The 13,521-nt window shown below is 38.8% G+C and overlaps 1 protein-coding gene across 1 annotated transcript in view; it reads left to right on the top strand.

Moving 5' to 3' along the window:
* Positions 1-544: 544 nt before the first annotated feature.
* EYS (eyes shut homolog) overlaps positions 545-13,521 on the top strand; it is a 625,315-nt gene continuing 612,338 nt past the window's right edge. Inside the window, exons 1-2 of the mRNA XM_058836459.1 lie at positions 545-674; positions 11,826-11,930. Of these exons, the coding sequence (XP_058692442.1) occupies positions 545-674; positions 11,826-11,930 (235 nt within the window). The remainder of the gene's footprint in view (positions 675-11,825; positions 11,931-13,521) is intronic.

Raw genomic sequence — 13,521 nt, 5'->3', positions numbered from 1 at the left:
ACTTTTATACTGATTTTATTATATCCAAGCAGGTTTTAATATTGTTTCATCCTAGAGATATTGTAGCAAGTACACACTTTTTCAGAAAAAAACTAACATTAAAATGCATAATATTCATATTTATAAGAGTTTTTCTTTCAATATTTTCACTTGAAGCTTAATATTAATATAGCTCCTAGTTTGTCCTATGTAAATAGCCAAGATTTTAATTTAATTATTGCTAGCAGTGCATGTAAAATGAAGTTACTTAGTGACTAATTAAAGATAAAGATGATTGGAAAAACAAAACCCTGTGATTCATTTGCGGATAATTCAAAGGGAGGGTATTTTTAACATTATTAGTGATTACTGACCTACATATTCCTGACTAGTGATTTTTTTGGAATTTTTCCCCCCTCCCTCCTCTCATTTCAATAACAGGTGCATATGTCCCCTTGGTTACACTGGCACATTTTGTGAACTTGATATAGACAACTGCATTGGAAACCAGTGCTCTCAATATGGATTCTGCCAGGACCACTTGCATAATTACAGCTGCTACTGTATGCCTGGATATGAAGGACCCTTCTGTGAAGTTGAAACTAATGAATGCTCAAGTTCACCTTGCAAAAATGGAGCTACTTGTATGGATTTAAGTGGCCACTTTTCTTGTCATTGTACTGCTGGGTTCAAAGGTAAGTTTTGCTCTCTCAAAGTGCCTTGTATAACAGATGTGGGTGTCCCACTCTATGTAAGCAATGTTTATGTGACTGTCTAATTACAATTATATATAAATATAAATATGCATACATCTGTGATTGTATGACTCACGGGAGTTTTAGCTTAGCATTGAAATTCTTAGGTTGTCCCTCCTAACAGTTCCCCAGCTGACCTTCCCACCACTAAATGTATAATTCTGTGTATTAGCTTTGATTCTGTTGGGAAAAAAATCAATGAAGTTCCAAAACACAAGTTTAATTGCATTGTTTTCACGTCACAGTTATGCAGTCTTATGTGTGATGGCTTCAGTCATACACAGGCTGATAAAAACAAATGTTTTGGTACAGAACAGAAAAAATGTAAGCTTGAGGGGGAATGAGATCAGCTGTATCATCTCTCTGCATGTATACAATATAATCAGCTATATTTGAGTGAGATGTTCAGACTCCCTTTCTATATACTGGAGGGAGATAGGGCTTCTGTCTGTCCTAGACATCTTTTCTAGGAAGAGGTGGGCTGTAGATTTGTGCATTGCATTAGATAAATACTACACAACCTGACACTGTGATTTCTTTTTTACTCATTTCTGTTTTGGGTGAATAATAGTAATATTCAGACTACATATGTGGGACAGAAAATAGTTTTGAATACAGTAATACCAAAGTGTTGCATTTCCAGCCTTTAGTCTATATCATCAAGAACAAGCAATTAATGCTCCAAATGCTTCTCTATTGACTGTGGTATCAATAACAAAGGCAAAAACAAATAGCATAGTATGCACCGTGTCATTTGTACTAATTAAACATTAACTTACAGCTTCTTTCAAGCTACTGTGGGTTTTTGCTCCAGTCCAGAGCATGTGTGTAGTACTGGATACTAGATACTGCCTTTGTGGCAGTCTGTATTGGTAAGACTGTCCTTCAAAAATCCTGGAGACCAGAGAAAAAGTCTGAAGCAAGTAAAACACACCCTTGATGGATAAAACACATCAGGAAATACTTAGGCAAGCTGTATATATGTATGCCCATCCATGGGCCCTGTTGGGGTGCACCCACAAGTCATAGCATCATAGAATTTTAGTCATTAAAGCTGAAAAAACCCTCTAAGATCCCTCTGTGCAGATGTTAAGATAGCACTACCATGTTCACTGCTCAACCATATCCCCATGTGACCCATCCACATACCTTATAACCAGTTCCAGGGGTGGTAATTTCGTGGCGTCCTTAGGCAACCTATTCCAATGCATGACCACCCTTTTAGTGAAGAATTTTTTTCCCAATATCTATTCTAAACGTCCCCTGGCACAACCTGAAACCATTTCCTCTCATCTTGTCACTTGTAACTTGGTAAAAGAGACGGCCCCCCACCTTGCTACAACCTTCTTTCAAGTAGCGGAAGAGGCTAATAAGGGTCCCCCTTCTTTTCTTCAGCTTAACAATCCCAGCTCCCTCAGCTGCTCCTCATATGACTTGTGCTCCAGATCCTTCACCAGTTTTGTTGCCTTTCTTTGGATATGCAATTCTGTGAGAGCTGGCAGATGTCATTGCAAAGTCACTGTCATTTATCATTAATAGATCATATTGATTAGCAGAAGCACACAAAGAAAGGAGGAAAGCAAATATCACTTTTCAAGAAGGGCAAAAATGAAGTCCTAGAAAACTTCAAGCAGCTCACTGTTTCCTTGATCCTTATTAAGGTAATGGAGCAGTTAATCCTGGAAATAATGAATAACAAGAAAATTATCTGGAATAACCAGCATGATTTCAGCAAGGGTTAGTCATACTTGACCAACTTGAAAAACATCCAGAGTGAAATGACTGGCTTTCAGATGAGGGGTGAGCAGTGTGTATTGTCTACCTTGACATTAGCAAAGCTTTCTGCATGATCTTCCACAAGATCCTCGTGAAAAAGCTGATGATCCTCATGAAAAGGCTGGATGAGTAGACAGTGAGGAGAACTGAAAACTGGATGAGTGGCCAAGCCCAGAGGAAGATGTTTGTCATGGAGCCAACCTTACCAGGAGTAACCAGTGGTGTACTCTAGGAGTCAATAGAGGATCCAGTCCTTTTTATCTTATTCATTAGTGATCTGAGTGATGAGGCAAAGTGCTCCCTCAGAAAGTTTGCAGAAGACACAAAGATGGGAGCAGTGGCTGATACACCACAGGATTGTGCTGCCACCCAGAGGGTCCAACACAGGCTTGAGAAATGGGCTGACAGGAGCCTCAGGAAGTTCAACAGGGGGAAGTGCCAAATGCTGCACCTGGGAAAGAATAACTCCATGCACCAGAGGATACCATGGGCTGATCAGCTAGCTGGTATGCAGCTTTTCAGGGAAGAACCTGGGGGTCTTGGTGGACATCAAGTTGAAGTGAGTGGCAGCATGCCCTTGTTGATAGAAGGCATATGCCTGGGCTGCATTATGAGGTGTTTTGACAGCAGGTCAAGGAAAGTGATGCTTTCCCTCAGCACCAGTACTGAAGCTATACGTGTTGGACTGTGTGGAGTTCTGGGCTCCCCAGTAAGAGAGACATGGACACGCTGGAGAGAGCACAGTAAAGACACTATGATGATTAATGGACTGGAGTATTTCTTCTATGAGGAATGGCTGAGGAATCTGAAACAGGAAGTGCAGAAGGAAGTGGGGAGGGAGGGAGGGAGGGAGGGAGGGAGGGAGGGAGGGAGGGAGGGAGGAAGGAAGGAAGGAAGGAAGGAAGGAAGGAAGGAAGGAAGGAAGGAAGGAAGGAAGGAAGGAAGGAAGGAAGGAAGGAAGGAAGGAAGGAAGGAAGGAAGGAAGGAAGGAAGGAAGGAAGGAAGGAAGGAAGGAAGGAAGGAAGGAAGGAAGGAAGGAAGGAAGGAAGGAAGGAAGGAAGGAAGGAAGGAAGGAAGGAAGGAAGGAAGGAAGGAAGGAAGGAAGGAAGGAAGGAAGGAAGGAAGGAAGGAAGGAAGGAAGGAAGGAAGGAAGGAAGGAAGGAAGGAAGGAAGGAAGGAAGGAAGGAAGGAAGGAAGGAAGGAAGGAAGGAAGGAAGGAAGGAAGGAAGGAAGGAAGGAAGGAAGGAAGGAAGGAAGGAAGGAAGGATCATATCAAAGTACAGAAATACCTGAAGAGTGGGTGTACAGAAGATGGAGCCAGGCTCTTTTCAGTAGCTCTCAGTGACAGAACCAGAGGCAATGAGCACAAAGGGAAACACAGATGCTGCTGTCTGAACATCAGGAAATACTTTATTAGTGTGAGGATGACTGAGCACTGCCACAGATTGATCATGGGGGTTATGGCATGTCCATCCTTGGAGATATTTAAAAGCCATCTGTACATGGTTCCATGAATCTGGCTTGAACAGGGGGATCGGACAAAATGACCTTCAGAGGTCGCTTCCAATCTCAACTATTCCGTGACTGTTACTGTGAGGACTTGCTTATATAAATGAAATAATTATATAGTACGGGAAAACATTTTAAAAAAAACCCTTTACCACAAAAAGAGATATTATATAATGGAATTTCCATAGAAGCAAATTTAAAGAAAAAAGAAAAGCAATAATAATGCCTATTAAGTGTAAGTCATTACCACATGTACTGAATATATTTTCTGATTTTTCAGAGTATAAACCACAAACAATTAATAAAAAGATGTTTAAACTTCTAAAAATGTTATCACTACCCTAGCAATTACATTTTCATAGTCTCTGAGGTTTTATGATCCTGGGATATTTTCCAGTACAAAACAGATTTTAAGTTCAGTCATAACTGCATGTTATGAATCAGTGATTTGTATCTCTGTGTACACTTGAAAACCCCACATTTATTCTTATCTCATTTTTGTGTGTTATGCTGTTTCTCTGTAATTTAGCTTTTTAACAAATCCAGATGTTCTCCATTTCTCTTCATAAATAGTAAATTCACTTCTAGATGAAATATCCAAGTGTCCTCCACTGCTTATAAGAGAACTTCACACATGTCAAACTTGGAAGTTTGCAGTATGATTTTAAAAATTGAATTAGTGACTTTTTAAACTTTTTTAACTTTTGGTCATGTGGTGACCCTCTGTATTGCCTTCTTCTGGTTCAGTCCTTTTAAGGCAGCATAATGCTTCTAAGTAATTCCCATTTCACATTCAGATTAATTCCTAGTCTATCCTTTCTCCCATATCTTTGTGTTAACTCTATCTTGATACATCAGTGTTCAGCATCAAATAATTCCAGCTTCCATGATGACAAGTATGTCTAAACAAATAGCACTCTGTTTATTTCTGGTTTAAAGGAAGCCCTTCTTGGAATTATTTGGAAAAAATCCCATATTTATCTAAATGCTCTTCATTAAAACTCTTTTCTGTTTAGATGCTCACAAAAATGTAAAGGCAGTAACTGAGAGCTCTAAGCAGATAGGCAATGTTGCCTCATTGATTTCTCTTGAGGGTTTGTATCTATATAATATTGATGATAGAGTTAAGATTTGTGAAAATCTCCTCATTCTGAATATATACTATACCCCACATAGCAAAATATGGTCCATCATTGCGTCACCTGTGAATAATTAATAAATAACAGCATTAAAGCTCATCACTAATGTAGGCCTCACAGTGACTTTTTGATTTTGACATTCATATATTCTATATGTCATGTTCTTCAGTATTCTTTTTGTCCAGAAAGAGCAAAATGGCATGTGGGCTTTTTGAAATAATTCCATTACTTTTAATTTCTGGGCTTTATTTTTACTTTTTTATTCCAAAAGTTCATGGACATCTGCAGTCTGAGGAAATATTTAGTGCTTGTATTTTCAGTACATAATTAATTTGTTTTACATCTTTAGATGTTTTAAAATAGTTTCTGCCTTATGTAATATGTGGGAATAGTATATCCTCCATGTCATCAAGTAAAACAAATCTTGAATGAAAGTACTTGAAGTTATGTGAAAACAAATCCTTTTTGACACAAGGAAGTTTAAGAAGACTTAATCCCTTATACAAATCAAGTCTAGAACAGTTGATGGACACCCTAATATATTATGAAGATTGAACCTGTTTACAGGGAGCAGCAAGATCAAGGATGCTCCATCAGAGGAATCACACACTAGAAGCCAAGTTTAACCCCAGTGCAACACTGCCATCACATAGCAAGGCACAGTTCTGCAGCATCTAAACAGGGAAGTCAGAACCTGTCAGTATCTGGTAGCAGGGTCCCTGACAAGCCCCAGACAGAACAAGTAATGGACCAGATCCAGGGTCCAGCTAGGGAAGCAAGTTAGAATCAGCAGGAGACAGAACCAGAGACAAATCTGTAATGTACATACAAGCTATCCATCCAAAAAGGAAAAAAAAGCCTAACAAGATCACTCTTGAGACACGGAGAGAGGCAGGATTGGAAACTACAGAATAGCTCAGGCCAGTCAGGGTGCCCAGAACTGAGCTCACTGACAATGGGCAGGGTGTGTAGGAGGGGCCTTGGTGGGTCTGCTTCAGTCCATTAGGGTAGGTTAGTGTTCACAGGGCTCTGATAGCTGCTTTATAGTCATTGCCTGAAGCAGGGTCATCTGGAAAAATGAAATCATTAGTTTTGTCGACAAAGGAAAGCAATCAGGTTCAATTTTTTTCCCCACAGCCATTCTGCATTTGAAACACCTGCTTCCATTTCCTTTCATACAGTTCCTATCTTGATAGAACTAGGCCATCCTGGAAGCACAACTCATGACTGCTTCCACATTTCCACCACACATCATGGCTGGGCTGGGTTTGCAGCTCAGGGCATTGGGTAATGCAACCTCTTCAGGGGCTCTGGCTGGCTTTTTCTGCTAGGGAAGATTAATTTTTGCTGGCACATTGTGGCAGTGCAGCCTGTCAGATGTACAGCATAATACCATGGACATAGATGAGCTGGGCTGTGGGCAGTTTACATTTGAAGAGTCACTGACTTTTTCTGAGTTAAAACTCTTTCATGGAAGCTAAGAAGATGGAGTGGTTTGGCACATCATATAATTTGTTTTCAACCTGTAATAGGCATTCACAGAAAGGATTACTCTCAATGAGACAAATAAAAATTAGATTTGTTTTGGATTTTTAACTATTATATCTTACACAGAAAAGACCTTGAAGAAAATTAAAAAATGACCAAGTGTGTAGAACAACAAAGTTGAGAAAAGTAAATATCTGTCAAGTTCTCTAGAGCCTCACCTGGACCATCTTTCTTTTTCATAACCGCATTTTCTGCAGAGTCAGCAGAAGCATTACTCAGCCTGATGCATCTCTTATCTAACAGAATAGCTTATGTTGCATAGCAAGCAACAAAATTACACAATTCGTATCAGGTACATGACTGGAATGCTTTGAAAAGATACACATTTTATAAAATGGTGGACAGTACGATAGGGGTGTTGTGAAAACAATCCTCAAATAAACTGTTAATATTTTGACTACTTCTTGAACTTTATAAAACCCTTGTGGTTTTCTTTTATATTTTTTTTAATAGTCCTTCATTAATTTTACATTAAGCAGAATTTAAAATCATTTGCTTTTCATGTGATCTCGGAATAGAAAGATAAATTTTGTGTCATGAATATCTCCTCTAGTGAGGAGTTTTGCTTCAAAAATATTCTTACACATCCTTTTCTTAATTGTGGTCATTTTGTGTGCCTTTACATTGTCAAACTTTATATTCCATTTTGGCTATAAAACAAAAGTTGGTATAAAGAGTACTTAAAATAAACTTTGTATTTTGATCTTTTTGCATGTGTATTGTGATTCAGACAGAAATGTTGTAGTGGTGATGGCACTTAATAAGAGATACTTTAAATATAATGTGTATTGCATTAAGAAAATAAACTCTCAAATTATTTCAGTTCTATTTTAATTTCTGAATGAATTTCAGACATTTATTTTAATGTCTGAATATTATATTTGAGAAAAATTTTAAATTAAACTTATTTTGATATCAAAAAAACATCAATTTTGTGGATATTCTACAAAATCCAACAACAGTTTAATAACTTCAGATAAAGTGCAAAGTTAATGTCTTTATGTTGAGCAGAAAAAAGACAAATTTTGAAAGGTATAAACTTTCAATCTAGTGATCTTATAGAGTTGCACTTCTGAAGGTAAGGAATATTCAGTGAGACTTCGTCCATTAAATTTATTAATTTTTTTTTGTCATCCTTCATCTGCAGTTCTAGTTACCTGAGAACTTGAGAGTCCCTTCATTTGCTAAAATGGCATGATTATTTTAAAGAGAGTAAGTGATACCAATTACACTGGAGGAGGATGAAATATCTTTTTTTTAGCATTCACCTTCTCAGGTCCTTACTTTCATCTCAACAACTCTGTGCTCCTGCAGAATAATGTCTTTTGTATCATCAGTGTGCCGGTAGAAAATGTTGCTGTTAAGGATCAGGCAATGCAATTTGCAGAAGTGACAGACTTTCCTGTAATTGTCTGTTATATATTTGAGAACACTGCAATTTTATACAGCATAAAATATTCTATAGAGTTAATAGAAGTACAGTTGGTTCATGATAATTTTTAACATTCTCTTTGTACTTCAGAATTGGTGATATGATGCCTTTAAAGTGTATAGGAACCCAGACCTTAAGCTATGACTTATTAAATAGCTAATTAAATATTATGTTTTACTAGTAATTATGTTTGGATGTGTTGTATTAATTTTAACCTTAAAAGCATAAACCAAAAAAATATTTATATTAGCATACTTTGATGTTGAAAGTAATTTGTAGCCAATTAACAATTTTTATCTGACTTTCAAAGAAGGTTCTCATCATACATTTCAAATGTGTAGTTGAGAGGAGCTGCATACTGAAAACAAAAAAGCCTCCTCTGTATCTGTCCAGCTTTTTTCATGTCTCAAAAACTCAGAAAATGTGGTCTCACGGTAGCTTCATAGACTCTTTGATTATCTCTGAAATATTTTTAAATACTGCCCACAAATTACCTTTGTAGTCTGAAGACATGAATTCCTAGATTCCCCCTTGCATGTTATCTTGGATATCATCAGTGTATGAGGATGATCTCATTCTAATATTTCCTTTGAAACTGCATTTGCTTTCACCTTTAACAATTCAAGGGAGGTGAAAGAAACTGTTTTCAAGGAGTTTTTCTAGTCCATGCTTCAGCTTGCCTATGGCTTGTGGCCAGATAATTTACTCCTGCAGGAAACTCTTCTTGTGCTATTTGTGCTACTCTCCACCTGCCTATCCAGAGGAAGAGAACAGATGCCAATGCATTTTTATTTATCTCCCTCAAAAGAGACACACCATAATCAGGGATCTGAACTGGAAAGCATAAGGAATGAAAAATACCAGAATTAGATCAGCAAGGTTGCATATATAGTGCCATTACCTTATCAGCACTTCAAAGAAAATTCTTTAAAAAATTAAAGAACTTAGAAATTATGTTCTTATGACTTAGAAATATGTTGGCCAGTCCTCGCTTTAATGCTCACTGGTGCCATGGCATATGTTAAACAGCACTCAGTAGCTGCTCTTAGCAGAAAGCTTTTTAGTTTACTGAGTTACCTGAGCTCTCCCTGGACTATGCTTTTTCTCCCCTTCTTCATCCATATATCTTCAAATCCTCTGGAAAATGCAGAACATGTTTAGAGCCAGGAAAAAACCCTATAGGAGCCCTACTTTCACAAGTTTATGTGTTGAAGAGAATCTTGGTGCTTCATTTCTCTGGTGAAGACTCTTTCTATAGTAGATACAGGTTGACAGCCAAGAGTCTTGGTTCATATGATTCTCTGAGCAGGCATGTAGGTGTGCTGCAAAGACACCAAATTTCCACCATGTAAAGAATTCAGAGGCATATCAGCATTTGGTTTCTTTTTATCTTCTGCTGTAAGATATACAGAAAGCCCAGCATGCTTTCCACACTGCTGACTTCTTGTAACTTCTGAACATGATTTACCTCCATATTCCTATAGCTGGATGTAGTGGGTTCACCCTGGCTGGACACCAGGCACCTGGTGATCCTCTCTATCACTCCCCTCTGCAAGTGGACAGGGGAGAGAAGATATTAGAAAGGGCTCATGGGTTGAGACAAGGAGACATCACTCACCAAATACCATCACAGGTAAAACAGACTAGAATTAGAGATATTAGTTGAATTTATTACTAATAAAATCAGAGCAGGATAATGAGAAGTAAAATAAGACCTTTAAAAATACCTTTCCCCACCCATCCCTCCCTCTTTTCCAGCTCTACCTGCTCCCTGCCAACAGCACAGGGAGACAGGGAATGGGGGTTATATTCAGTTCATCATCTGTGGCTTCTCCCACTGCTCAGGAAAAAGAATCCTTTTCCTGCTTCATCATGGGGTCCTTCCAACAGGAAATAGTTTTCCAGGAACTTCTCCAACATGAGCCCATCCCACAGGAAACAGTTTCCTACAAACTACTTCAGCATGGGTCATTCTTCCATGGTGTGCAATCCTTCAAGGACAGGCTGCTCCAGCATGGTCACCCATATGGTGACAAGTCTTACCACGAGCTCTGCTCCAGTGTGGGCTCCTCTGTCCATGGGTCTGCAGGTCCCTGCCAGGATCCTGTTCCAGCATGGACTTCCCACAGGTTCACAGCTTCCTCTCAGGCATCCACCTGTTCTGGCATGGGTCTCCTCCCCAGGATGCAGGTGGATCTCTGCACCCCTGTGTCCCTCCATGGGCTGCAGGGGCACAGCTGCCTCACCATGGGCTGCACCAGGGGCTGCAGGGGAATCTCAGCTCTGGCACCTGGAGCACCTCCTGGCCCTCCTTCTGCACTGACCTTGGTGCCTGCCGAGCTGTTCCACTTACATGCTCTCACTCTGCTCTTCTCTGGATGCAGTTTCACCTGGACAAGAACTGTTTTTCCTTCTTCTTAAATTGCGGCAATGTGCGTCAGGGGAGACAAAGAGTTAGCAATGTCCCACCCCAAACCCCTTGTGAAGGGCAGCCCAGGAGTTCTGATTGGGTTTGAGTCCCTGGGGGGGTGGGGGGGGGGGGGGGTTCTCCCTTGCTGTGTTTCTAGTGGTCCCTGACCCTGAACTCCACCCTCAAGGGTGGAGACCCTCAAGTGTTCTGTCCCTCAAAAACCCCTGCTGTGCCTCTGTTCAGGGCTCTCTGTTCTGGACCTGACTTTGTTCCCGTGCTGAATAAATGGTTTCATGAACCGGGAGCCCGTCTCGTTGGTGTTTCATGCTGGTCCCCAGAATCCTGCTGCTTCCCTGGACGAGATCCTGAGGTTGCTGACTGCAACATTAAATGTGTTATAAATGTTACCATCATCTCTGATTGGTCCAGCCAGCCTTAGCCAGCAGCGTGTCCATCTTGGACTTGTCTGGCATTGGCTTTCTCGGACATGGTGGAAGCTTCTGGCACCTTCTCACAGAAGCCACCCCTGTGCTCCTCCTTCTACCAAAACCTGGCCACAAAAACCCAATAGACTGGAAATAGCTTTTCCTGTTACATATCGAATAAAACAGTTTTCTAGATTGCAAATCTTCATTTCACTGTACTTCCTAGCTTTGCTCTTAATTATTTCATGCCCTTTTATTTTGCTTCATTAAATGTTCTTTAGTGATTTGATCTTACTCCTCCTTTGTATTACGTGGATGAAGAGAAATGTACAATATTACAGTACTGACAACTTGCTGTAGAACATAGCCTGAACTTCTCTATTACACATAAATGTCTGTATATTAGCATTGTTCTGATTTTCATATGAAATAATATTTCACAGTTCTGTTTCAATGGTGTCAGAGACAAAAATTAAAGAAAATTATTGACAAAACTGGACAAAAATTGCTTGAACATTGTAGATTTGTGTACTGAAAAAAAACAACTTCAGGATTATGTATAACCTCAGTAGGAAAGCTTTCTATTTTCCTGATTGTCATGCTTCCAACTTTGCCTGTGAAAATGGACTGCCCTGTAACCAATGGAGGAGAAGAATTCATGACACACAGGGAGTCAGTCAGTAGTCCTGTGTACGCAGTGTACTGTGGCCAGTGGGATCACCACTTAGACTGTGACAATCCTATAGGTGTTTTTCATGACAAATATATCTCTATAATTTGAAGGTGTCAGCATATTTGTCCTTATTCATTTATTAATTTATTTATATATTTATATTAAATTCAAATTTTCAGGAGAAACATGTTCTGTTCGCATCAATGAGTGCCAAGACAGACCCTGTTGGAATGGGGGAACCTGTGAAGAGGACATAAGTGGCTTCAAATGCAATTGCCCCTTTGGTAAGCATTTATACTTTTTATATAATTGGTCTGTTGGCACACTATGGGAGTCCCACTATTGCTACTCAAGTGCTGTGAAGTCTTGTACAATACAAGCATTCTGCTTGCATTTTGAAATGCACAGAGCTACTTATTTAGACTAATTAAATTATTTTTTTTTCTAATTTGTCATAAGAAATTTTTATAAATTATAATTACTTAGACAAAAAGTATTTGTAGCGCTGGAACATACTGGGAAAGAAATATGACGGAATTGAAGATCTTAAATTATTTAGTTATAATCTTTTATAACTTTTAATTATTATCTTACAGCAACACGTTCTTTCAAAAAATGTAGGGTTAAGGTAGCAAAATGTTGAAATATAGCAAACATAAAAACCTCAGTCTTTCAAGTCCTATTCCACTGGCCAAATTACTAATTCCCAAAAGAACCGAACATTGTTCTAAAGTTTGTATGACCTCAATCTGGTTGCCTGATCTTTGTGGCATCTGAAATGTCCTGAAGTGTCCAAGTTATTGTACAAGGCTGGAAGATACAGTAGAGGATGTAAGGGACATACAAGATGCATCAGGGCAGGTGAGAAGTGAACTAAGAACAATGCAAAAAGACTGATCAAAATTAGAGAGAAAGATATATGATACTGAAGGTTTTCCTTTGCTAATTGCATATACATTGTTTAATTTGAGATTTTATATGCTATTTTGTGTTGACTATGAAAACATAGAAGAGGGTGGATTAGAAATTCCTAACCTTAGAAACTGCTTTGACCAAAGGACCCTGTGTACCGATTTTGCAGCTTATAAATTCATTCATAAATATGGATGATAAATTGCTGAGAAAATAGTTTTTTGTTTTGGCGTGTGCATTTATAAGCTCATTGCTGCTATGGAAAATAATGTCAAAAATGTAATTTTATACAGTTATGGGCTAAGAAGTACTTATAGTACTGTGGTGTTTTGAAGATAAACTGATGGTGATAAGTAAAGTCTGGAGATGTCAGAGTACTGAAATACAGGTATCCAATGAACCCTCTCAACCTGAGTGACTTACTTTAAGAGAACTTTAATGTATTTAATAACATAAGATCCTTAAATGCCCTAAGGTCAGTATCTGCTGAGTTGGGAACTGAAGACAGTAGTTATATCTTCAAAGATAAGGTGATGCTTTCAAGTCTATTGCTTCACTGAGACAAATGTAAGCCTGTCAGGTGTTCCACTGAATAAAGGCTGTAGCAAAACATTAACACAAACATTATCTCCTTTGTTCTTCTGAGATGGAGATTATCACATTCAACGAACCACTTTGTTGTCATGTGTTTGACTCTTGGTGTTCACCAAAACTTTTATCTACAGTGGATTTTACACAGAAGCATCCTGCACCTTTCTTTCCACAGATCTGAAAGGATATCTCTTTCATAGAGCAGAATGCATATCAGTGACAGAAAACAAAATTGTTGTGGCATTGTGTTACTAATCATCTGTGCCTTTTTATTTAAAGGAAAGCTAGCCACTTTGTAAAGGTTTCCTTACCCAATTAATTTTATTAGAATTCCCATTGTGTGTGTGTCATCTGGAACAATGAGGTTTATGT

The sequence above is a fragment of the Poecile atricapillus genome, chromosome 3, assembly GCF_030490865.1.
Source record: "Poecile atricapillus isolate bPoeAtr1 chromosome 3, bPoeAtr1.hap1, whole genome shotgun sequence".
NCBI lineage: Eukaryota > Metazoa > Chordata > Aves > Passeriformes > Paridae > Poecile > Poecile atricapillus.
The sequence above is the reverse complement of the archived record's forward strand: the minus strand, read 5'-3'. Positions and strand labels throughout refer to the sequence as shown.